General features: G+C 45.9%; 1 protein-coding gene across 1 annotated transcript; it reads right to left on the bottom strand.

The window, feature by feature from the left end:
- Positions 1–531: 531 nt before the first annotated feature.
- Positions 532–26,694, bottom strand: grin2db (glutamate receptor, ionotropic, N-methyl D-aspartate 2D, b). Its single transcript, XM_076109152.1, has 14 exons — positions 26,599–26,694; positions 25,291–25,557; positions 21,898–22,226; positions 20,650–20,764; positions 15,542–15,747; positions 14,792–14,960; positions 13,269–13,422; positions 12,675–12,800; positions 11,554–11,783; positions 11,039–11,199; positions 9,210–9,279; positions 8,975–9,092; positions 4,576–4,811; positions 532–3,720 (listed from the first exon to the last, which is right to left on the bottom strand). The coding sequence occupies exons 1-14, from the start codon at positions 26,677–26,679 to the stop codon at positions 532–534; spliced, it is 5,451 nt and encodes a 1,816-aa protein (XP_075965267.1). The 5' UTR covers positions 26,680–26,694.
- Between the last annotated feature and the right edge of the window lie 420 nt (positions 26,695–27,114).

Below are 27,114 nucleotides of genomic sequence, written 5' to 3'. Positions count from 1 at the left end.
GGGAGGGAGACGTTTTGAGCATATATCTGTGTGTGTACGTGGGTGTGTTCGTGCATGTGTGTGTTTGTGTGTACAAATATGACATCATTACTCACAAGCTGGAGACTACTCTTATCCATAGTTGTGACTCGGGGAGGGGAGGAGAACCGAAGATGACATCACAAAGCTCAATTCGGAGCGGAGAAAAAGTTCAGGAGCTGCCGCCCCCAGTGATGCAGTATCGCCTTCACTCTCGTCATCATGGGAACCATCCAAACGGATGTAGCTCACCCTGGTGTGGCGTCTCACTGTCGCCCTCACGAGAACGCTTACAATGGAGCGGGTGGCGGTGGAGTTGCTCTCACACAGAGTACTGCTAGCAGTAGAACTACTGTCCATACTAGTTCCCGCAGTGATGGTCGCTAATTGATTACCTATGTTCACCAAGGCAGCAATATCTCTGGTGTCATTCCTGGCTCCAGCTGCCATGGCACCACAGTTCTCAATAGCTCTGGTGCTTGCTCCCACGTCTCCCTCTCTCCTCTCCCCCTGTCATACCTCGCTCTCCAGGCTGGAGAAGTGGGCCGACCCTCGACGAGAGCACAGGCTCTTGGCTTTGAGTGGCAGGTGTGGGGAGTAGAACCTCCGTGGCTGTGGCACCGAGCGCAGTCTCTGATACTGGAGTTTGGCACTGGCCGAAGCCTGTGCCTGGCCCTGGCCTACCATTCCTACCCCTGCTGGTGGTGAGACAGAGGATGAGGAGGGCGGAGGCGGGATGGGCATCGGTAGGGAGGTGGGAGACATGGACGGCTGGGGTGGCGACGGTGAGGGCTGAGGTGGATGCTCTGTGGGTTGTGTGCTGAGGCTGAGGTTAGATTGGCTGCCTGATTTGGCCTGACTGGGATCTGGTTTCGGGGGCAGAGGCTTGGGACGAGAGCCACCGCTGAAGCTGTGGCAGTGGGGGATCAGCTCTTCCTGGCTATGGGAAAGCGCCGTGGCTCCTCTCTTGGAGTGGGAGGCGTGCGAGCGGCTGTGGGGATGTGGGTAAGGATGGGGTTGGGGGTAAAGGCTGCAGGAACATATGGTGGCCCGTCCTGCTTCTTCCCCTCTGTTTCTAGCTCGTCCCTTGCTCTTCCCTCCTCCACTCTTCCACTTTTTCTCTCCCTTCACAGGGATCTTGTCCATAGACCAGTACCTCCGAGGTGGGGGGAAGGCTGCGGGGGGTGGGGGCCACTGTGAGCCGAGCCCTCCACTCCCTCCCCCTGAGCCCCAACCTACTCCTGGTCCTGAACCCCAGAAATCAGCACCAATCCATCCCTCAGCCCGAGTTCCTTGTAAGGAATCATCCCGACTGTTGATACTGCCCCCTTTCTCTCTCGATGGGTAGGTGCCAAAGAACCAGCCTCCTCCCCCTATGCCCCCTATCCCCGTGCTGCTTCCCCCTGGACCTCCTTCCCAGTATCTTTCAAAACGACCAAACTCCCCTGACGAGCCCTCATCTGAATAACTGTCCTCTGCCCTGGCCCTGTCCCTCTCTGACTCAGACACTGCCCCCCTACCTGCTCTCCTTCCCCTATCCCCCACCCGCTCCCGCCCTCTCTCCCTTTCCTCCTCTTCCTCATCATCATTATCATCATCATCCTCAGAGTCCCACTCAGGGAAGGAAAGCCCTTCTCTTGTCGGTGCTTTCTCTTTTTCATAATGCATTAACAAAGGACGCCGCTCTCCGACTCTCCCACTGTCATCTATCCCACCACTTCTTCTCCGCTTGGAGGATGGAAGGAGTGGGTGAAGGGATGTTGGAGGAGTATTAGAATCATCACCTCTTCCATTCACCCAAAATTTCACAGATGCAGGAAGTTTGTTGAGGTTAGGGTAACGCTTATTGGGGATACGATGTCTAGAATGAGGGCGTGAGGATTTGGGACGCCTCTCCCTGCTTCTGCTGCTGTCCTCCTGTTCCCTGTCATTGCCTTCATCTCCTTCTCTCCTTCCTCTTTCCCTCTCTCCTTCCCATGAATCCCGTCCCTTCTCCCCAAATGTGCTCCGATACTGCGCAGAGAAGGAGTAGTCTTGTATTCCTCCTTCCCTCTCTCCTTCTACCTCCCCCTCCCTCTCTGGCTCTACATCTCCCTCTTCTGGCTCAGAGCGTCTTCCCCCAATTGATTTCTTCCTTTTCTTTGTCTTAAGCTCCTTTTTCTTCTTCTTTTTTACCTTTCGCCGCTTTCTTTCTCTCTCTCGCTCTCTTTCCCTTTCTTCCCTCTTTTTCCTCTTTTTGTTCTTTTTCTTCTTCTTCTTCTCTTTCTCCTTCTCTTTTCTCCTCTTCTTTTCCCTTTTTTGCCTCTCAGCATCTCCACCCTCTCCACTCCTCTCTCTCTCACTCCAGCTTGCCCACCACTCTTGGAGCTGAGACAGTTGGCTTCCCCCTCTCTCCCTCTCTCGTTCCCTTTCTCTGTCACCCCAGGATGTGCGTGGTTTCCTGGGGGGTATGGGTGGCGGCAGGCGTCCATGGCTGAAGGAACGAGGCCGAATGATTGAGCGTTCCCTCTCCCTCCCCCTGCCAAGAAGGAGGCTTGACTCTTCTGTCAGCTCCTCATCGTCATCATCATCCTCTCCATCTATTCCTCCAGTCCTGTCCCGTGTGCTCCTAGAGGAGCTGTAAGAGTAGGTGGGAGAGGTGGAGCGCGAAGATGAGGCAGATGAGGACGAAGATGTGGATGAGGTGGTCGACGAGGAGGAGGAGGATGTATAGTGCAAAGATGCAGAGGGCGAAGGAGGGGTGTAAGAGGGGCTGAGGGGTACTGGCACAGGAAGTGAGAGCGGGGGAGAGAGGGGGCGTGCCCTCCTCCCTCCTCCCTCTCTCACTCCATCTCGTGCTCCTCCCCTCTGCCCCAGTGGCAGAATGTTCTCATACAGTGGCCCTCCAGGCTCTTTGGGCTTCTTGGGCCTACGCTTCCTCCAGAAGGATGAGGGGAGAGGGGGAGAGGGGTGTGGCAGCGGGGGTGTAGGGGGCAGAGGGGCCTGACTCTTAGGCGTCAATCTCAGAGTGCCCAGAGGTTTAATGGCCCCTTTCCCCTGACCTCCGCTGCCACCTCCCACCACCCTCTTCCCCACCCCGTGGTCCATGCCCTTCTCTGAATAGAAGGCCACACTGGCTGGAGGGGGTTGGGGGTGGCCCCTGGGCATAGTCTTGGGGGTCTGGGACCCTGCCTGCTGCTCAATGCAGGGCCCCAGTCCCTCAGGGTCAATGGGACCATAGTATCTCTTATAGCCGTCAAGTCCCCCACCCCCTCCAGCAGTTGGAGCCCAGTTTGGTGGGACTTTCTGAGCAAAGGGTCCCATGTCAGTGATGGCCCCCCTTACAGCCATTGGGTTGGTGGCTGTAGCAGATTTGGGCAGCCTCCAGCGATCCACCACAGCCAGTCTGCGGTCTGGCCGGGGCAGGAAGCTGGAGCAAGGGAGGGGTGCACCAGCAATGGGGGTGTTGGAGGGACCCAGTGCTGTCCCAGAATGCATCACGGTGGGAGGTGAGCCCGGTAGAGGTGTTTTGTAGACGGGCTGCGGTTGCTGCTGTTGCGGTGGTTGCTGCTGTTGCGCCATGGCAATGACTGGATTGGTCATAGATGTTGAGACAACATGTGGCTGGGACGGAACTGTGACCATCGTGTGATGATGAGTGGGCAAAGATTTAGTTCCACCTGGTGCTGTTTCATCCTCAAAGCTACAGCAGCTATACATGCCCTGAGAAAAAGAGAGCACAAGAGAGAGTCCGAGTTTATTAACAAAGTTAAATAAAATAAACTGTATTTCCTGAAATAAAAAAATGCAATTAATTAAATGTAAATGCAGGAATATATTGGCAAATAAATGTAAAACATAGATGCAACAGACTGCAGGTATCATGCCCCACATGTAGGCATTGTATTACTGTATGTACATGAGAGAGAGCAACAGAGAAAGAGGAGGAAAATATTAAAACAGAAACCTAAGTAGATTCAGTTTATAAAGAAAGAAAAGATTGCTATTTTTCAGATAAACATCCAATCCTATTTATAGTACAGTTGTGCATTGTTTGGTTAATGGAATTGCATACATGAATGCATAAATTACAACCATAGTGGTGAAAAACGACAAATTATTATCAGTGAAGCTACAATAATCACATGCACATGGTGTGGGCTGCTTCTGTCAAGGTCACTGTCAAAGGAAGAGGATATACAGGGTGTGAGCGGAATTGAATTTCAATTAATCTCCCGAATTGACTGAGTGGAATTGAATTGACCCTGGACCTCACACTTTCTAACACTCACACTCAGTAACAGATAAGGGCACACACAGGCATGAACACACATGTTCTCACACAGTGTTTGCACAACATTTCCATTCCAACCATGTTGTCCTGTTATAGAGTAGGATAGTTTTAGAGCACTATATTGTAGAAACACCCGGTTGTTAATGCAAAAAAAGGGGTTGGATCGATTAAAAGTTAAACATTAGCAGCGGATATTTGGATATACAACTTTATTAAAACACTTAACAGAATGTCTGCAAATCTTTAAAAAAAACACACACAAAGACAAAGACAAAAACACTTACCCTGCTGATTGCCAAGAGAAAGTCCAATTTGCCAGAACTGGTGGCCATGCAGTGGCGAAGCTTCCAGTAGACCAAATGTTCCCAGGCAAACACCAGCAAACTGAGGCCCATAGCCACCAGCAGCATGTAGAAGACCCCAGCCATGTTGTCAATATCCAGTTTACTGCTCATCACCTCAATTTTGTCATTATGGCAGATACCCGATAGCCACAGGCGCTCCAGCATCTCAATCTCATCTGGAAAGGGGGTTGGGGGGTATAAGGAAGAGAAGCAGGAAAAGGGAGATGGATGAGTTTAAAAGGCGGTAAAGGTAGAGGGTGAAAGAAGAGAGACAATGTGGAGAGAGTAGAAGAGGATCGAAATGCACAATCAAAATATAAAGTAAAGTAAGACAGTACAAGACAAGACACGTAGAGGATAAGAGAAGAGAGAGGGGATCATGTTAGATACAAGAAGAATTATGGCTAGGGGGTCTAGGGGCTATTTCAAGGTTGTAGAGACAGAAAGACAGATAGGGACAGGGGTAATAGATAGTGACAGGGGCCACACAGGGAGACAGAAAGGCTAATAATAAGCACTAAAGTACAGGTCTACGGTATTGCTTGCTGTTTGCCCATTATCCAATGTGACTTCTCAAGGTCAGAGGTCAGTACACAAAAAGCAGCACTGTGTCCAAAGTAACAAAGAGGAAGGAGCCTGAGACAGAGAGAGAGAGAGTCCAAAACAATAAAGTAGCACTGAGAAGTAAAATGGCACAGACAACCTAATCTCAACGTTGTAACCCAGAGTAAATGAGGAGAGGAGAAAGGGAGACCAGGAGCCACAGTGAGATGGTTGGATAGGTTGAACAAGCATGGAAGAGAGGGAGAGGGGTAATGAGAGAGTTGGGAAGAATGTCTCACAAAAAGAGAGAGGGCGCGGCATTCTCTCTCTGTCCACGAACGCATCAGGGGAAATGAGACAGACAGAGACACAGAGAGAGTTAGAGGGAGCTGGAACAAGGGAAGCAGAGATGGAGGACGAGAGGCTGAGATTGTGTCATTATGACAAACAGCGGGAACACTCCTCAGTTTGGAGAGGATGAGTGGAGAGAAAGTGGCAAAAATTTGACGAGAAAGAGAGAGAGAGAGAGAGAGAGAGAGAGAGAGAGAGAGAGAGAGAGAGAGAGAGAGACGATGAGAAGGGACAGAGACAGAGGCAGAGGGAGAAGATCATAATCATTTAATTGTGCTGGAGGGATGGTCAGAATCTCCATCAAGGTGCTAAGCTCTGGGGGATTCAAGATTCCACTCTGTTAAACTACCAGGAATCAGCCAAGACCACTTTACCCACCACTCTGCCTTTTCATGTATGATCTCACTGGCCTACCGAATCCGAGCTGCCCTGTTAAACCTGTGATTGGCTGCGCGGGCTGCTGGTGTAACCATAGTAATGCCAGAAGATGCAGGGTATGATTCATGATGGAATTAAAGAGCCGTATTCTCCAAAATAACTCATAATGACATAATGTTTCACGAACACCAATAGAAGATGAGCAGCACTGCAATTACCAGGTCTGCAGGTTGCATTTGATTGCATATTACAGTGTCTGAACTATTTTTAAGTAAAACTGCTAAAGCAGGGTTAAAAAGCTGACAAGTCAAGCATCCACTCGCAACACTACACTGCTCTGCGAAAACTCAAGCTTTAGCTTTTCATTTGTGCCATCATTAGCCATGCTTGCGTAGCGTAGATGAAGCCGACCTAGTCATCTGTGTGATCTGGCTAATGTGTCTCCTGTAGAACATCATTAGCCAATCAGCCGTGGCCTCCAGCTACAGCAACAGATGGACACAGTGCTACTGCAGCCCACTGGCAGACTCAGGTAACAACTCCCTGTCTCACATTCATTCATACACACACACGCATTCCAAGACACAAAGGTCTGTTTTTAAGTCTGGAGCATAGCCCCATTGAAGAGGATTTAACGGTGTCATTGACCTTCAGTAGCAGCTGTGTGTCCAAACAGGAGTCTGATGTGAAAACAGCAAGTGTCTTAGTGAAGGGTACAGATAAACAGGTACTCTCATGTCTGTCCTCCACTCCACAAGACCCAGTCGAATCCTTTCTCTAAGCTCTATGTCTCATCTCCTGGCTTTCCTGCCATTTGACTTCCAGTGATTCATCTTGTGCTTCTTCGTCTCCCTCTTTCACAATCTGACTCTTTCTCACCGTGCCGGTTTCTTCCCTCCCTTAGGCCTTTGTGATGGCAGTTGTCTCTACCTCTCAGTCGCAGCCAGCTCAGTCCTGCCAAATCTGACAGGTGTGTCAAATCCACACTCCACCTCTGTCGTTTCTGGCAGGTCAGGTCAGGTAGAGCTGGCTCACTGCAAACACAGAGCTGGCATCTACCACAAAGACATTATTTAATAAAGGAAACTGTATTTGTGTGCGAGTGTGTGTGTATGCTAATGTACAAGTGCCTGCATGCATGCTTGCATTTTGCCAGATATGGCATGATGCCAGACATGTCCAGAGATGCTGAGCTCAACAGTTGTTGCGCAGTAAACCATGACCCGTATAATCCTGTGCTTTTATCATAACATGACAAACCTCTAGGCATTCATTGCAAGATTTCTGAAAAACAACAACACCCTTCCAGCCAAGAACTGCAAACCCATATTCTCAATATTTCTAAATATCTACTCACTGAATAATATATTCTCGGAATCAAAATCCTGACACCATGCAAAAAAATAGAAGTGGATCTGATAAGAAGGAAAAGGCAAATCTTGCCACTCAGCAGTTTTGCCTTTATCACGATACAAGCTGTAGTGCGATCAATGGTCCTTCTCTAAAGCCGTGGTATGAATCACCAGAGGTAATACACTCACACAATACACTCACAGCGTTGACAAAGCAGTGGCGGACTCTTCTCTAGTGCCCCTCTAATGCAGTTGTAAAATGATATGATTCAACATGGCATGGTACATAATGATGCAACACTGTGACACGATTTAGCTCGGCTGAAGGTGTGATGCCGAGTCCTTGAGCCGCAGGGCGATTGTTGAGATGCAGCCTTTGAGGGCACGCTGAATGTGAGCCCCCCCCCCCCTCCTCCCTCTATATCGAAACAAACTAATCCTCTTCCTTAGTAATCCACTCCAATAATGCCTGCCTACAACTTGAACCCTCAGCATCCAACGCCAGCCTGTAGCTATCCATCCAGCGTACACAGCTGATTTTAAGGGCTTTTGCTACACAGAACAGAAGCAAGGACAAGGGAATGTGCCACGAATTAAAAGAAACAACAGACATAGCATGTCAAGGCTGTCTGGGCTCTCTGTTTTCTTGCACACACACACACACACACAACCTTGTCCGGGTCCAACTATTCAGCTCCAGACGCCGTTCTTATTTAATAGATCTTGGCACCAAATTGGCATTGTCAGTGTGTAAGCAGCTGAAGTGTCCGTGTGCCAGAAACAGCTAAAGGGCTTTGTCCGCCACGCCATAAGCAAAGCTGATTTAAAACACAAGGAAAAGCCAAACAAGCAGCATCCGATTGAGACAATAAATGCGTGTGGCGGACTGTGTAAAATGATAATCAAGAATTAGTGTACTGACAACTATTGCTAAAAACAGATTCTGTCTGTCAAAAACAAGCAACCGTCCTCGCATGGATTTATCCTAGACACAAGTAGACAAACAGCATATTAATCATGCTCCCATATTTTTTAATAATCAATTATCTGATCTCTTTCATATATCTTTTTGCTTCAGTGCACTCATTTCAGGGTATTTTCAGGTGTTTCTCTTGGGTTATGTTTTTTCTCACTTCCTGAGTCAGGATCAGCTAATCTGTAATGAGTGTAAATCTGTCACAACACAAGTTGTGATCATCTCTTTTTGCAACATTGACTCACACACGTAAATCCCAGTTTTTTTTTCCATTTATAAGCCCAAGCAGGAAGAAGGGAAAGAGAGTGAAAGTCTGATAGATTGAGAGGAGGGAAAACGGGGGAATCAAGTAATGTCTGCAATGTCTGCAGCCAACAAATAATATTCCTCTTGCTCCCACCTCCCCTTTTATTTCCTCTCCTTTCGAGTAGCCAATAAAGATACCTACAAACCTCTTAACCATCACCATCAGCCCCCTCATACACTCCATTATTCCCTCACAATTGAAACACCTTACAGCCATCGCTCTCTCCACACCTTGTACTCCCCCCCCCCCCCCCCCCATCCACTTCACAACATCCTCTCATTCATCTACCCCCTGTGTCCTCCATCCACCCCCCACCCTTGTGCTACTCTGTCGCTCGTTTCTCTGCGCTGTCATTTTACCCGTAACCTTCCCTTTGCCCCTCCATTGTTCTAATTATTTTCCTCTCTTCCCTCCCCTCCCCATAGTTCTCACCATCTCCCACCAGCTGCAGAAGGGCCAGGTCAAGAGGACGTTTCCAGCGTGAGTTTTTGTGCAGGGCGATACCGTAGCCTGTGGTGGCAAAAACCTTCCCCGAGCCTATGGTCATCACCTTAGAAAAAGGACAATGTGGAGATATTAAAAAGAAAAAAAAAAAAAAACTGACCAAGAAACAAATATAGATGACTCTAGTATGTAAGCAAAAGTGCCTGCATGGGTTAGTACTCACCTTACAACCTTCGTCCTTCCTGGCCATATAGTTCAATACTGCAGCATCATAAATAAAAGCATCCAGTTTCCTGTAAAGGGATCAAGGGAGAATTCATTCATCATTTAATGGGAGAGAGGGAGCGGAGGGATGGAGATACAGGCAGGGGAGGAGGTATAAAGGTGGATCTCTGCGATGTACCTGGGAAGAGAGTTAGGGTGCAAAAACATACTGCAGACAGGCGCACAGAATGATAGAGAGGCCATGAAAAGTTAAATCATAACAAGAAAAAGGGAGGATGGGTGGAATAGTAAAGCAGGCTTGGTGAAAAGAGTGAAAACACAAGGAGAATAAAATAAGGCAGAGATCAGGGAAAGATGTGTGAGTAAGAGGGAGCGGGAAGGTGGTGGTTGGGGAGGGGGAGGGGAGGAAGATGGGGATTTATACGGTGCGAAGAGCGCAGTGACAGGGAGACAGAGAGAGGGGGGAAAGATTTACACACTTCAGGGGGAAAAGACATCGGAAAGAGCCAGAGAGTGATGAGGATTATAAAGTTTAAATACAGACACACGGAGAAAGCACACTGGGAGGGGAAAGAATGGACCGAAAAAGAGTACGAGAAAAGAGAGAAATGGTAAGATAAGAGGGCAGATGAGGCGTGAGAGGAAGGGAAAGATAAGCACTAAGGAAGAGAGTTTCTCATTTCTGTGCATGTTAACACAGAGTTATAATTGTGGTGTCAAGGCAATGGGGAGGGAGAAATGATGACAGAGGCTTAGGGTAAAGTAAACTGGGATTATTCAACACATGACGGGTGATAGAGATGCTCCTAGAAACTGAAGAGGGAAATGCTGCTTGCACTGTATGTGTTTTGTGTGCGTGTGTGGGTAAAGGTGGAGAGAAAGTAAAGGTGAGAGAATCTGTGCAGGAAAGCAGGGAGTGTGACAAAAGATGTGAAATGTTAGTCAGAGTTGAAAAAAATGTCACTGTGTGTTATGGCCTGCTAGTGAGAGAGTGAGAACAAAGAAATCATGGAAAAGAATGGCAGTATGACTCCGCCAGAAACAAAGTCATATAATAACCATACATGTTGGGTTATTTCTCATGCGTTGATGGAAATACAGTAAATACTGTAGGGTTTGTAGAATGGACCTTGTGGTGGGATTGTATGGTCAACTGCTGTTTCAGCAAACATACAGTAGTCAAGAAATCCTATGTTTATGGTGAGTAGTCAGTATGGGTTTAAGACAACAGCAAACCATCTTCTTTGGACCATTTAGTAGCACTGCATTTGCACGCACCTGCATCTGAATAGCAGTAGAGATTCATCCCATTGCAGCAGCCAATGCCATTTTTAAATAATTGTTATTAAACTAATCACGTCAAACCTGAAAAGAACTTATTAAACAAATGTCATCATATTCTACGTATTTTCATTACCACCTTTCATCACCTTGTACAGCGGAAAAAATATTAAAGAAATATATATATTTGTTGAGTTAAGTTTAAGAAGATTTTTGTTTTGGAAACAATTATTTAATGAGTATCTTGTACCCTTTATAGTAAGGTAAATCTGTTATGTAAATTAGGTCTTTTGAAATGGATCAGTACTTAAAATGTTGTGATCTTGGTTGTTGTCTTGTAAGCTTATACAGGCATATACTGTACAATTTATGTCTCAATCAAACAACAATATAAGTTAATGTTGCCTGAGGAAAGCGTGAACAATTTTAACAACTTCCTTAATCTAATAAACTATAATTTGTCAAAGCATGTGGAGAAAGACAAAGATCTGGCAGGATACATGTAAATGTGAGGGAATGAAAATGCTTAAGTGGTAGCAGACAGACCCGGTCTTGAGGTTCAGTATGGCGTCCTCCACCCCTCTCTGGTTGTATTTGCCCATGTACTGGTGCATGTCTGGGTAGTTGGAGCGGATGTTTTTTTCTGTGCTCCCATTGGGCACCGTGCCAAACTTCAGAGGTGGGTACTGCTCCTCGGGATGCTGAAACTAGCGGAGCAAAGGGAGGCAAGGGAGGGAGACGGAAGGGGCATGAGACACACCAGGCTGTGCACCAATCTGTCTGACCTATTTCTGTCCACTTTCCAGACTAACTTACAACACTCTGTGCACAGTCATATCTTTGAAAAGAGAGCAGTGTTTGGACTTAAAGTAGCATTTAGAACTGTCTTTAAAGTATTCGAGAACTGCGGTAATTGAGTTACAGAAAATGAGATTTTATTCATTTCTAAATTCCTGTGCTTTAATCAATTTAACATTCAAATGCACAGGATTTGGCTCAATCTAAGACTTTAATTCTCCTTCTGCTCTCCCTACTTAATCAGTATTCAAGCAATGAGGTACCTTCTTGTCCGAGAGGCCAGACACTGTGTCAATGTACTCCTCCTGGATCATGAAGGCAGCCAGGTTAGCAGTGTAGGAGGCCAGAAAGATGACAGCAAAGAAAGCCCAGATCAGCACCATGATTTTGCTGGTGGTTCCTCTGGGGTTCTCCACTGGCACGGAGTTGTTGAAGACAATAGCCCACAAAAGCCATACCGACTTTCCTATGGTGAAAGTAGACCCTCCAGCCTCTGTCCAAAATGATGACGAGGTAAAGAGAGAGAGGGAGAAGAAAGAGAGTGTAATGAGTGGTTGATACAATAACTTTTTTCTACAACAGCAATCCAGCCAGTACACTGCACAATAGAGTATTCAGTAGCGTCAGACTGCAGATGAAGCAGCTGATTCTAATTAAACTTCCCCTAATGATCTGTAAAACAGGTTTACTGTATATTAAAATACCTAGCGGGCTTTTTGACAGCGAAGCTCAAAGGCGGTGACTATACGTTTCGAGGATGGCAGCATTCAATTCAGCTGCTACGTGATCTTACAAATGATTAAACCACACGGTGCAAATCCCCATTCAAAGGGCTCAAACACTTCCTTTATACGACAGGAGTAAAGGAGGAAGGAAGGAGAGAGAGGAGGGTGAAAGAGAGGGATATATGGGAGGATGACAGAGAGGTAAAATTATGGAGAGCACAGCAATCATGCAGTAAAATAGGCAAGTCGGGTTGGGTATTGGACCGAGGCATCAGGCATACTGAATATCACAGGGGTACAAACTATGCTCTTGAATAATAAATGGCTGTTTCAATATCGAGAATACTTGGATGCAGTTCAACATACTGTAGGTATAATTTCCTCTTCGCCACACTCGCAGTTAAGGATTCAGGGCAGCAGAGTCAAAATGTCACTCGGTTCATTCTGAATGTGACAACTGACCAATCAGACAGGATGAAGCAAACTCAATAGAAGCAAAAAAGTTAATTATCACGCTATAATTATAATTTTGACTTTGAACTCTTTCCACCACATTCCAGGAATGTGCTCAATGTTTGTCCATTTGATCCATGCGGCAAAAGCAATGAAGACCCATCCATCAGACTGGGTAAGACAGACAGCTGAGATCCATCACTCACTCTTGCCATTCTGGAGACTGCGGTTGTAGCCCACAGGGCTGAAGAACTCAAAGATGAAGACGGTCACAGCCACTACGGTCAGGCACATGACAAACATCATCACCCACACCGCTGGACTGTAGGGCTCTTTGTACGGAAACAAGAGAAGATTTAAATCAACACATAACATAAGGGCGGTTTTGTGCTGCATTATTAAATTATCATTATTACTATCAATAGAGGGGACAATAACGTTTCATAAACCTGGCACATTGTGTGCTATATACACAGAGATGAGCCTTGTTGTATGCAGAGAAAATAGAAACCATTGGAGAAAACATATTCTCCAGAAGTCCATAAACACTGTTTTTCTTTTAACAATCACCTCAATGCAGTCTATAGGCCAATAACTGCTCTCCCACTGGAGCCTTGAGTCTGCTGACGGAGTGAAACTACAAGTTGGGAAGACACAAGCAGCTAAGAAAAAATAACGGCTAATCTAGATGTAAGGACCAGCAGCCAAAGACCGAGGCTCTTTGTGCAAACTCAACACTTTTACGATTAGATTAGATTCTGTACATCAGCTAGGCGCCACACATAAACACAGCCTCTTACCTAAGAAAGCGGAGGGTGATACAGTTCCGTTGCTTCGGGAGACCATGACACTTATCCCCGTCTCCACAAAAGGGACAGAGAAATCCACGACCTCTGACCTCTCCTCATTGATAGTCAGCGAGCCAATGGCCATGTCGGCCCGCTTGTATACCACCTAAATGGGACAAGAGAGAAATCTAATTATGGGTAATTCCTGTGGCGGGGACAGAAAGACAAAGACAATCTTTCACAGTTCACTAAGGTTTATTTCCAGGTGAGATGGTGACATTTCTGCACCCTGACCCTTTGTACATCCTCAAATGTGCCTGCATGAGAAAGGTCAAGAATTCAATCTGGTACAAATACTGAACACTTGTCTCTTGTGCATCTCTTTAGCATACAAAATGAGCTAGGGCCCTTCTCCTTCCTGCCACCATCTAGAAAAACCTGAAAACCACTGTGTCTGCTGATTGTACAAGTGAAATGTTAATCTACATTAGACATGGCACATCCGCTCTTCAGAGCAAATCAGCAGAAAAATGAAGCGAAGCGGAAAGCCAAGCACCCCCCCCCCCCCCCTCCACCCCCCTCTCTCAACTTTGCCAAGTCTCTGGATTACCTGATCAAAGACTGGCATTAGTTTTAGAAAACAAAACTCAAGTGGCCTTTTGCATGTGAAAATAGATTCGACAGACAGCTCTGGCCCCGGCTCAAGTTATAAATGATAGAGCAGGAGAGCGCAGTGGAACTGTTTTGGAACCCGTGACAACTGGCGTTTGGCAAGTTCCCTCTGGGACAAAGATAGAAACAGCGGGCCGCTTCAATGAAACATCAGCCCCCCCGTATCGATCTCAGTATGTGTGAGCATGTGTGCGCACTTGTTTGTTTGTGTGTGCCTGTTTTTTTTTTTTCTGCCAGCATCTCTGTGTATCATGAACCTTGGTGTGTTTTGCCGAGAAAATATCAAGGACTAATCACAACTAGCCAGGGGGTGTCTGACAACGTGTGAGTCTTTGTGCTTCTATGTGTCTCTGCAGATATACTGTGGGGAAGTGATTGCAGGAGAGTGCGTGTTCGGCATATGTTAGCCACCATGCTTCTCAGTCTAATTTGTGTAACTGCATTTTTTCCCCCTCTATTACAGTGTTTGTGTCTGCACATTTGTCTGTGTGTGTGTGTGTGTGTTTGTGTGTGTGTGTGCATGTAATAAATGGCAGCTGTCTGATTGCTGGCAGTGGTTAAGTGGCCATAACTCTCACAGCGCTTGATGTGACATAGTGTTTGACTGGTCATCCAGGACACATGAGAATAGGCAGAGGAATGCTATGTGGCTTGTTGCAACACTAAAAATGCAACACAAAATATGCAGAGGCACAAATATAAACTCACACACAAAAGAATTTCACAGACATACGCAAGTGACAAGGGATCAACATTGAGAACACATTGCTCAAAAAGGCAGACAAGCATAACCACCGGCACACACCGACACAGACACACGTACACGTACACGTACACGTACACGCACACTAGCAAAGACTTGCCTCTCCAATCATGCCATTCCAAACCCCTTCAATTTTCTTCCCATGTTTCCCATTGGTCACTAAGTAAAGGTCATAGGTGAAGCCGACAATCTTGGCCAATCTCTTGAGGATGTCAATGCAGAAGCCCTTGCAGCACTGCTTCATGGGAGCCACACCTTCATGGATGGCACTGTGAAGGAGTCACAAAGAGGAAAAAAACAAGTAGAACATCTACGTAAAAGTGTCAAACAAAAAGCCTACTAAACTGCATCCTGGTTGGTGTGTAATAGTGTGAAAGGAAAGGAAAAGGAGCAAAAGAGAGGGAAATGGTCACAGAGGAGGTATTTTGTGGCCCGGCATTTGGTGACAGGTTTGATCGACCAGTGTAGGATAGGCGCTGTCATCCCCTCAGAAGCTGATGAACCATAAAGCTCCACTGCGGTTATATCTGATTCCAGAGTCCTGAGTCATTCCACTGATCCTCTGGAGAGCAGTCTGTTATTGATTATGGCCAGGGAGTGAAGAGACCACAGTTTTGATAGGTGATTGATGTCACCTCAATTGGATGGCATCATGAGAGCTTAGGAACTACATTCACAACACTGTTAAATACAGTAGAGAGGCTATACCATTCTTTTTTCTCTTTGATTTCTCTGAATTTTCTTTCATTTCATTACCGCTTGTGAAAATTATAGTTTTCGGTTAAATCAGTCAATAACATCAAATCCTACATAAAACACATCCTTGTCTTACATCCCAAAATATTCAAACCTGGCATTAAGTGGTCGTCTGCAGGGCACTGAGTCCCGGATGCAGGTCCCGGATGCGGCGTCTGCCAGCTCCACAATGACAAATGGCCTTTCCTCCAGCGTGACAACGCGCAGGTGCTGGGCATCGTCAGGTGGTTTAAGGAATGGCCCATAGCGGGACCAGGCTGGGTATCGAAGCCTCAGCACGCCGTTCTCCCACCAGCCTACCTGGGGGAACGGAGAAAAGCAAAACATTACAGAGAGGTGGAGCACACAAACACAGGTAATCTCAACAAACATATTGAGCACAGAGCAACTATCAAAAAGACACAATTTAGCCTCGTCTCAAGATACAGTAAAAAAAAAAAAGTGAAGGTACTTTGTATTTTACTTAAAACGTATTATTTGTATAATGAGTGAAACTAATTACATGTTCATGTCACATCTTCAACTTATGTCTGTAATGTAGTAGGGGCACAGAAGACTATGTTGTTACAGTGAGGACCACTATGGAAATACGTTTTATTAACTATTAGTGTTTTCATCCTGTCATTCTTCAACATTTCAATTGAATCTAATTTACTTTGTATTTTTTGTTGTTAATGTTTTTTGGATGGATCTGTTGTTTATGTTGTTTATGACACTCAAATCAAAAATCTAATCTAATCAAATTAATATGGCTGGACTGACATTTCAAGTTATTAAAACAACATTTTTCTTTTTCAAATATATGACAGAAATCAATTCGTGTCACATATTTGGAAACAGGGTGGACTTGCTGTTCTGCAGTCTTTGACTAATAATCCAATGAAGCTGTTTCTATGTGAGAGGGAAGGGATAAAGTGTCTAAAATCCGAAAGTAACCTGTTAAGAAGTTACCTTCTATTCTGTTTTGGGCAGTAACATTACTTACTAAGTTGTTTACAGTGATATGGTTACCCAACATTGGTAATTCTAAGTTGTGTCATCTGCGATATCTTCTAAGCCAAAATTCTCAAATCATCGGGTTTTGTTCAAAGTTGGAGGCTGTGTGAACCCTGCAGCTTTACTCGAGGATGGGACTTATGCAGTCAGTGCTGTGTATAGTTACCAGAGCTAAGCTAGCTGTTGATGCTCAGTGAACGCCTCCTGATACTGTAGGTTGGCTGACTAACTACATAAAATATAACCCATAACATTTGCGTTTGAGTAAATAAAGTAATATAATGTTTAAATTATAAATTGATTAAAATGCATAACCTTATACATTTAGTTAGACACAGAGAGGGTAAACACACATTAACACCTACAACATTATACAGTCTCATACAAATGCCCAATAAACAGTGTATTAGGCTTCATTTTGTCCTCCCTTGCATGGCACAGATGGAGGAAAATAATTTGTAGAATACTGAATCACCAAAATGACTATAGAGATGGATGAACATCTCTCTGACAGTCTCAATAAACACTGAATATAATACACTTCATAAAGGTTGCATTTAATGCAGGACTATGGTACTGGTTTGAATTATATTCTACAGGTATTATTCAAGGTAGTGTGCCCACTCGCTCTTTTTTTAGAACACCAGGCCCTAAATATTCATTGTTATGTGGGCTGGGAGCAATTACCTGAAACGTTTGTGCAAAGGCTACACTGATTGATGGGATTACAGTAGTTATCAAGATTTGTTTGTACTAGTCACTTACTTTAGTGTCAAATTTAGACATTGCCATGTAATTACATATAATGGCTTTGGGAAGGATGAAAGCAAGTAACTCTCCAATTCGTCCCTGCACAAACAATGGGACTTACTGAGGTAGCTGTGCAGAAATACACTTTTCTAACCTGGAGGCTTTTTAATAGCCTGGAGCCAAAGTTGTATGTGACACACTCTGGTCAAAAAGCATTTTTACACACTGAAATAGCACATGTGCAGAGAGTAGACTCATGTTTACAGATGCTATTTTAGTATGATTCTTAAAATCTGTCCGGGGATAATGTTGTGAGCACATTGTTCTGTGTCCACTGTTGACCCAAAAATGTCAGTCAAGCATCCCTTTGGCTGTATCATTGTTTCCCCCTTCTTTTTGCATTGTTTATATGCTCTCTGGAAGTGTTGGATGCTGGATATTTGCATATTCAGACTTTTTAGAGCAATGTAAGGCAGAACCACACCCAAAGATTCAGTCTTTTTTTGTTTTTTTGTTGTAACATCACTTGACACACGTCATGATCACCCGATAAAAGTCTCGTCAAGTGTGACTGAGGCAACATACACAAAAGAAAGTGTGCACACATACTGTACACTCATGCACATAATACATACATATGGATGCGCAGACACACACATACAAACATACATCTATATATAAAATACTTTAGCAGGCCAGTGAAGTAACGCAAAGTTTGGCAGCTCCAATCAGCCTGCCTTTCTGTGTAAAGCCAGTGTAAAAGCAGGGAGAAGAGGAGGAGGTGGCAACAATGACAGTATTTCGACTGCACTTCGACCGCAGCTCTGCATCAGACGTTCAATCAAAACACACTCAGGGAACACAGACAGAAAACAGATAGAGCCTACAGGAGAACACACTGCTCTCTATCAGACAAAAACCCAGAAAAATGCACACGCAAACGTCAGGAGAAGAACAGCCAAAAAATACCACTTCAGACTACTCAAATGGATGGAATTGAAGGCAGAGAAAGTATTCTGGTTTTGAGGAAAAGTTTGAGGGCCGGGGACCACTTTTAACGAAAAACCTATCCTTTAGCAGCCATGAGTGGCGTTAATGCATGTTCATTAAATTACAGTAATATCCTTGAACATTTAGCTCCGTGTGCTGTATCCGCAGCTGAAACAAGCCATGCTAATGCTGGACAATCTTCAGTACTAGTCTGCAGTGTTTCAGTAAGCTAAGCTGGGTGCTCCCAGGCTAGGTAATGGTGCAGTCATTGTAAAGAGAACATTAAATATTCAGGGAGAGCCAACAGCGTGGATGTGCATAATAGGCAGATACAGGCGTCTTATCCTCATTGTGTGCATGTGTGCAATAGTGCAATAGGGTTTATGCAAGAAGGGTGTAAGCATATGTGTGTAAGCATACGGTATGTGCCCTCATTTGTACGCACACACACATGTGGACGTCTGCATGTGAGTTCTAAGCATGTGTGTGTGTGGGCGGGTTTCGTACCCTGGTCGAAGGACCAGCGCAGGAGCTTCTAATTGAAAGGGATTTGAGATATATGGCAGGAGTCAGCATGTTACGACACGCTGAGACTGGACTCTGGTGGGCTGTTAAAACCAGCGGGAGGCTGAGAACCACCAATGTGTGTATTTATGCTTGTGTGTGTGTATGTGTGTAAGCTTGTGTGGGTGCATCAGTATTTGTGCTAGTGCAGTGTTTGTGATTATGTGCTGTTGCAGAGTGTATGGTCTGAGAGTACTGCGTGTCTTTATGCATGTGCATGTGCAGTGTGGTGTCGAGGCGCTGGTGTGTGGTTGAGAAAATGAGCATCGCTCTCTCTTCTGACACTGACAAGGGTAAAATCCCGGCGTATAAAAGGGAAAACATCTCCAACAGGTGACAAGGCTTCGAATTAAGGATTTCTCAAGAAACCTCAGTTTAATAGAATATGCATGACACGCCAGGGGTACTGGTGCTTTAGACGCGCACACAGTTATGTTGACAAGACACTCAAACACACAAAACAATGGTGGGTCTACAACCAGATGGTAACGACAGACACCCAGAAATCTTCAGCACTATTTACATCTGCATTTAATTTCACGGTAAAAAAACTGAAAACGCAGGCAGCGAAGAAGAACAAAACAGCAACTATTGATCAGAGCAACATCAGAGCATTACTTTCAGTAATTTGACCAAGAATGAAATCTATGAGTAGAGGTGTATGACTGCAGGGCTGCAACTTACAGGTTCACATTTTTTAAGTCCGTCTAAATAGCATCTCGTATCCGTATTTACAGCACATTTAAAGACTAAAGACTTCTTACTCTCCATAGAGGTCGTGAAGCGTCTCCACCAATGATGTAACAGATGAGGGACGGAACCCACAGCCCTCTTTCTATATAGAAATGCATTACAAAATTTGACCAAAGCTACGTGAAGCTCAAACAGTCTTTGTTAAATCAAGTGGGTATCTTCCTGTCTTTTTATACAAAATTCCGCTTCACCTTAATGTTAAAACATGTTTTTGCACTAAACTAGGACTGTAGATTCTGTCCTCCATCACTTACCATGGAATCGCACAGGAAGGTACTACTTCACAACCAGGAGAGGACGAAGATTACATAGATACATCTTTAAAGCTACATATGGGCATGCCGTAGTGTATTAAGACCGACTTGAAAACATATGAACCTATCCTTTAACCTTGTGGGGATTCTTTTCATTCATTAACTGATCCATTACAATTTCCCAGAGGCCTTGGTGATGCTTGTTCTGTCAAACCAACAGTCCTACGATATTCAATTTGCAAATCCTCACATTTTATAAGCGAGACAGAATGTTTGTCATTTTTGCTGAATAAGTGACTTAAATGATTGATCAGTTGTCAAAATTGGGACCATTAGACTTCTGTCAATTGTTTCTGCGCTTTGTGCGCGTGTGTGTGTGTGTGTGCATTTTTGGTGTTGTGTGAGAGGAAATATCAGCGTTAGAGAGAGACAGCAGAAACTGAACAGGCACAGCAGGAGCACACAAAGCACGGTCAAATAGTCAGCAGCCAATCTCTCTCCTCTGCCTCGGGCACCGATAGCCATAGTGAACTTTACATGAACATGAACCCATGTGACCTGACTGTTCTCACTGTCAGGTCTATATCCCTATTTTAGATGCCAACGCAGCACGGATCTGCTCCTCCAGTTCACATGGAGAGATTAAAACTCGCGAACCAATCAGCAAAAAACCTGCTCTGGGCTCAATTGCTAGGCCCTGTTGTCTTTGCGGTTGTTCACAGAGGACAAAATTACAGTTTCTCATGAATCCCAAGATTCAAACAGCTTGTGGCGACAACTAAATAGTAATCGCTCGAGTGTATGGTGTGATTCAACAGAAAGCATGTCCCTTTCTCTTCTCGAATGACACTCAGAGCACATGGTTAGACATAAAGAACTCATGTCACGTCCTTACATCTTCCCATCCACGTCCAGGTGTCCAGGAAATGACATCGAGGAAGGGGTTGGACAGGTAACCGTCACCATTGAAGGAATAGTCTCGACCACCAAGTGTGATGTTGCCGAAATACCTGTATGGCAATGGATGTAAATGACAGAAAACACGTAATATTAGTAAATTAATTAACTAATTGTTTTGGGGCAAATGAGGAGAAAATAGAAATCATAAGGTTGTTTTTGATGCAACAGTGAGCCTTCCCACTTGAAAATAAATCACAGCACCTCTATGGTGACAGCAAGGGCTTGTCTGTTAATCAAATCTACAGACAAATGATCAGACACACAGAATTGTCAGGATCTTTGAAGTCAAACAACTGCTGCTGTCTGCATCGCCTGTGAGCTCTATAGTTTGTCTGATAATCACACAGGACAGACGTTCTAACTGTCTCCTCGTGTCATCTTGCTGGCATCAAAACACAAAACCTGAAAGCTTTTTTTTTTTTTACATGACAGAAAGCCTCGTATTGAGAGCAGCTTGTAGTTACAGACGGTGAACAGCAGGTAGCACTGCAAAAGATAAAATAAAATAAAAACAACTTGCTCCTCTGGTGTTGGACATCATTTATAAACAAAGAAGGAAGAGTCCATTAATCATTTCCATTTAATTGCCGCACGGTCTGCGCTGTGCTTCATTTACAAAAAATCACTGTAAATACTCATTAATTGCATTTTTAGGTTATCACACTGACCAAACTTCTCGATATCATGTGTGTGGTGTGTATGTGGAGCAAGGATGAATGGCGTTAAAAATGAACAAGGATGATAACCAGAACCACTTAGGCTACCTGTTAGAGTGTGCTGCTGCCTGTTTGCACAGCCTACAAGGAATATATTACAGCCGGCTCATTAATATACATGAGACATGGTCCACTTGCTACAGACGCTGGGGTAATTTTGCCAACTCACAACTACATGCACCAACAACATCTATTTTGCATGGATGATAGCCAACTCCAAATTCAGATATCCCCTCTGTGCCTGCTCTCTGACACTGAAGCTACCGACTCCACCCGTATACCTTCCAGCTCATTCTGGCACTGAACCAACTCGTTTCACAGAATACATCTGATGCTGTCTCAATATATTTTGTCCGGAGCCTGCCAACGGCCTTGTACGCCCCCCCCCCCCGAACATGCATTTCTCTTCCTTCCCTCCTCACATTTTCCCTTTAGAGCTTCCCTCTTTCCTCTTATCTCCCTCTCACCTCATCCTGCCCCGCAGTCTCTGGGTCTGATTGGCGTCCGTCATGCAGTTGGTGACAAAGTTCGGCCCACCCGTGGTTCCGTAATCCTTGCGCATGGCCACTGCCCCATGAGTCAGCACAGACACTCCCCGAGCAATCCTCCTGCGAGGTTCGTCCCTCCAGCCCTGGGGCCGCACGGCAAACAGAGCCCGAGGCAGGCTCTCCATGCTCAAACCTGAGAGAGCCGGCCCCACCGCGAACCACATGTGCGAGGCTCCGGCCTGACCGGCGGACCAGGCGGCTTTAAAGACCAGCTCAGCCTCCTCCTGGGAGCAGTACAGCAAACGTACCTGGAGGACAGTAGGAAGGCAGGGAGGGAATAGGGACGAGGGGAGACACACACACACATACACGCTAGTGAGATAAGGAGGGGACAGGGGAGACGTGGAGAGAGACAGAGGGTGGGAGAATCAAGGGGAGAAAGATAGAGCTGGAGCAGAGGTGCACCTGAACGGGAGGGGAGGAGGTTGGATAGAAAAGGCCATATCGAGAAAAAAACAAGACTGCCGGCGGAGGTAAGAGGAGAGATAGCGGTAAGCTGATGTGATAAGGTTCATGGGAGTTGGACGTATGATTCAGGGAGAGAAGCAGACACGCCAGAAAGAGGAGAGACAGCATGGCCGCATGTGATGAATGCTAACCAGGAGGTGCAGGAGGCAACGGGGGTCAGTGCTTAATGAGCTTGGGCCTGATGAAACAAGATACAGTTATGAATAATGAAAATAGCAGTAAAACAAGAAAGGGAAAATGAAACAACTGTAAGTGGTAGAGGAGAGAGATAGAGAGGTACAGGCGTGGAAGCCAGGGAGGAGGGAGGGGGGGGGGGGGGGTGGCAGTTAAAGATCAAACACACCTGAGGGAAAACTAAGGGGGAAGAGGCTAAACACTGACATACGTTATTAAAAGCAGGGTGGAGAAAAGACCTGGAGACAACAGGAGATGGTGGGTGATGCGGATAGAGGGAAGTAATCAAAGGTGGGAAGAGAGAAAAGTAACTCCTTAGAGAACGGGGAGGGGGGGGGGGGTGGTGAAGGAAAGCAAAGGATGACATATTTTGGTAAAATCCGGGCCTGGAGAGATATTTGCAAAAAACAGTGGAAGGGGGGTTGATGGAGTGTGGCTGGGGAGAAAGAGAGAAGAAAACATTAAAGAGAGTGAAAGACAACAGAGAAAGACAGCAGTGACAGTGGAGGAGCTCTCAGCTGAAAGTGCTGAGGTAAGGAGGGGTGAGGAGGGGTGAGGAGGGAGAGGAGGGAGAGGAGGGGGGCAGAAATTGACCAAAGAGGGTTTTAAGGTGTTAGAGCTGAGCAGAAAGATGGAAGGGGGGGGGCAAATACATAAGAAGAAAGAAAGAGTAAGAGCATTTAAAATAAAACAAATCGCACAGTGAAGAAAAGAGAAAAAGGCAAATCAAAGGACAAAAAAGAAGAAGAAAACAGATTCATGGAGGGGGGGGGGGGGGGGGGGTCAGGGAAACAGACTGAAAGCACATTTTGAGACTGCGCCTTCATTGGATTTTGAACTGTAATGGCTTGGCAAAACAATCCTGCCTGTATGCCAATAAACCTCCAGTGAATTAGGCAGGGAATGAGAGTGACAGAGGGGGGAGAGGAAGGAGGGAAGGAGGGAGAAAGAAGGCGACAGACTGAATTAGGGAGGGAAGGAGAGAATCAGAGTTATAAACAGACACACACAATATCTAAAGACGGGAAATGGAGAAAGAGAGGAACATAAGAGAGAGAGAGAGAGCAGAAGAAATACTGACAAGGCAGAAGCTGGAAGAGGAATGGAACAACAGATAGACAGTGAGAGATTTGAGTAGAAATTGACCCAGAGACCTGCATCAAGCCATCTACTATGTAGAGGACATTATACCACGTATGTGGCAGCGAGACAGAGAGTTAGAGAGATAGAGAGAGAGAGAGAGAAAGAGAAAGAGAGAAAGAGAGAAAGAGCGAGAGAGAGAGAGAAAGAGAGAGAGCATGTAATGCAAACATACACAGCATTACTAAGCAATCACAAGCTTTTATTAGCCCTGCAGCTGTAAAAAGCTAAAAGAAGGGAGTTTGTTGTGAAAAGTAAGAGGGTTAAAAAGCAAGCACTGCGTATAGGCAACCTGCTGCAGGCAGTATGTTATATTAACAGTGACACGAGCAGAGTGGAGTCTAAGGAATCCAATACAAACCCACACACTTACAGACACAAACACACACACACGCAGAGCTGCAGTGGCCATGCTGGGACGTTAGCGATGACATTGAAACCCAGACGGTACCAAGCCAACGGAGCGTCTGTGGCCGGGTAGACATGCAGCAAGAAGGACAGACTGAAGGAATGAAAGATAGCCACACAGAGATGGAGGTGAAGGAGAGTGAGCCTGTCTCCAGGCAAAGAAACGCACGAGGGGAGGTGGGGGGGGGGGGGTAAGAACACACGGATGAGTGAAAAATTGAACAGGAGGATCATGGGGTCAAAGAGGAGGTTTAAGGGAGGATGATGGGGGGAGGTAAAGTAAGAGTGGAGTTAAAAAAAACAAGGAGCATGGGAGATTGGAAGCTGAAAGAAGGAAGGAAAGGAAGGGAAGAACGAGCAAGGCATCGGGGTAGTAGAGGGAGCAGGCATGAAGGAATGAAACACACTAGAGGTAAGCCAAAACCACGAGTCATTCTGGTCATCAATGAATCAACGTGAACTTGAAATGTAGCGTGAGTTTGTTCTTTTTGCATTCGAAATATCAAAGACAAAAATGTAGACACAGTGTATATAGAGACAGACCTCAGAGTCGCCACGAATACCAACTAAGTCAAGTTAAATTTGGGGGGAGATATGTATAACATAATGCACAAGACATATAATATATTTCCATTTATCGGAAGGGTGCAGCCATGAATATTTCACTCGGTGTCAACATCATTTACAGATTCAATGAAGAGCTGGAACAAGCTGATGCTAAATGCTACAGTGTGATGTGTGTGATACTGACAAACAGTCTGGAACAAGATGGTTTTTTTCCAACTTTAAAGCCACTTAAGTAGAAACAAGAAGGACACTGTAGGTTAAGTGGTTAACTTCTATTGCACATAACTCTTTGAACAATGCCAGCCAGCAAATCAGACTGACTCGTGGTTTGTGTTGTACCGTTGAACTCTTTATGCCTTGGCAGATGGGAGGGGAAGAGAAGAACAGAGGGATAGAGGAGAGAGGGGAGAGAGAGATGTGGAGGGACAGAGGGAGAGACGAAGAAGGAAGGAAAAAGCTCGGAAGCCACCTGTGAGAAAGGGGGCCCCCAATGAGATTTGCAGCACTTCCTCCCCTTTCCTCCCCCCTTTCCCCCCTCCCTCCCCCCTGTCTCACCTGCGCCTCGTTCTCCTTCAGCAGCCTGCGCGTGCGTGCCCCCCCAGGGTCGTCGGTCACGTTCAGGATCACCACACTCTTCTTCTCCCAGCCGATGAACGAGCCGTCGGTCAGGCCCTCCACCACAGACAGGAAGTCCTGGTAGCCATGGTGACGCGTGCACACCACGGAAAAGGATGTCCAATCGTACTCCTCCAGCACCTCAAAGATGACCTCTAATTGGAGGGCAGTAGAGGAGCTGAACTGGAGAAAGATGGAACCTGATTCCTGATTTGGGAAAGAGAGCAGCACATTTGGTTTAAAATCTCACTGTAAAATTCATCCTCTGCAGTTGTACTGTATCTAAAATTCTGCTGCAATACAACGAGTAAGTAACAGACAGTATTTTCACTACAAGGAACTACAACTCTCTGGACCGCTCCATCTTTATGCACAACATGGAGGCATCACGGGGCTTGAAGTTTTTATGGAGCAGTAGCACTCGTGCAGCCGCAGGGCTGAAACAGCTAGGATTGTTGCACAAATTCTCCTATGACGTCCAGAAGGGAGTGTTTCTAAAAAGTCTGTTCAGGGGACGGGAGGGGGTGAGGACTAGGCGAGGGTACATCTTCAAAGGAAGTTCATCAAAGTGCTACAATTTAATTCCTCAAGAGTAAATGGTTAAAACAGTTATTTGTAAGCACAAATGCAAAGCTTTTTGTTTCCCTTTTCCCCCCATTTGGTGGCGAAAACCATGTGACATTAGTTTCTCTGGTGCATACACACAAATGTACAGCACACACACACACACACACATATTCCCTCATACACACACCCATGTCTTCTCATTGCCTCCCACCCAGGAACATCAGAGGCAGAGCGACAGGCCCAGTTGGTGCCATTTACAGATCAAACACTGCAGAGTTTCAGCAGATCAGCGACCCTGACCTTCAACTTCCCCTCCGTCTCACCGGCACTTGCCCAAACCTTTTCTTCACAGAGAGGATGCGCGACATTATGACATTGTAAGTTGTTATGGCAATATAAGCAGCTCTCCTTTTATACTCCATTCATAGAGCTGTCAATCCATACTGCTTCCGTATACAGCACACACCTAATTAACATTGTTCCGGCGCTCGCATTTGGAGCTACACAATGACACTACTAGGACATCTGTCCCCTTGTATTCCTCTGATTCTCTCCTCTTTCAGTCCCCCCCCCCCCCCCCCCACACACACACACACACACACACACACACACACACACACAAGCTGCAAACACTTTACGCTCTTTACTCTCCCACCCCCATCCCAACCTCCCTCCTCCTACCTGTGGCATCCTCCCCAGCCCCGCTCCCCCTCCTACAGCCACTATGGGCAGTCCTGTTTGCGCAGAGACAAACTCCAGCATTGGGGCCAATGGACCCCAGGCCGTGCGAGGGGGCCTCTCCTCTTCATAAACCAGACCCTGCAGGGGCCGCGCCGCCAGCAGCTCACACAGCTGGGACAGCACCGTCTTAGGACTACTGTCATTCACCTGGGAGATGATAGAAGCCATGAAGACAGAGAGGAACAAAGACAGAGGGGGGTAAAGACAGGGAGAGAAATAGAGTTGACTAACCAGGGGAAGTGTGTCTTCACTTTGTGTTATTCATATGGAAAGTGTCTGTAGCATGCATGACATGTCTGGCTAACAATACAAACTGTGGTCAAAGAGCAGAGCCAGACGCCCGCTCATTCAGCAGGGCCAACACAACGGCAGCAGTGTGTTGCTCATTCAACTCAAATAATGGGAGTGAGTATGAATAATGGATGGTCATTGTTATTCCCTTCCTTCAAGTAAGGC

This window comes from Anarhichas minor, unplaced genomic scaffold (assembly GCF_050575085.1).
Source record: "Anarhichas minor isolate MPS153535 unplaced genomic scaffold, ASM5057508v1 ptg000041l, whole genome shotgun sequence".
NCBI classification, from domain to species: Eukaryota; Metazoa; Chordata; class Actinopteri; order Perciformes; family Anarhichadidae; genus Anarhichas; species Anarhichas minor.
This window is presented reverse-complemented; position numbering and strand designations above follow the sequence as displayed.

What these genes read in the sequence shown, in the direction of transcription:
- grin2db (XM_076109152.1), bottom strand. Translation starts at nt 26,679, where the DNA reads ATGCTGGAGTTTGTCTCTGCGCAAACAGGACTGCCCATAGTGGCTGTA. An exon ending in GGCTGGGGAGGATGCCACAG is followed by an intron (nt 25,558 to 26,598) that starts GTAGGAGGAGGG and finishes TTCCCAAATCAG; the next exon opens with GAATCAGGTTCCATCTTTCT. An exon ending in CTGGACGTGGATGGGAAGAT is followed by an intron (nt 15,748 to 20,649) that starts GTAAGGACGTGA and finishes CCGTTCCCCCAG; the next exon opens with GTAGGCTGGTGGGAGAACGG.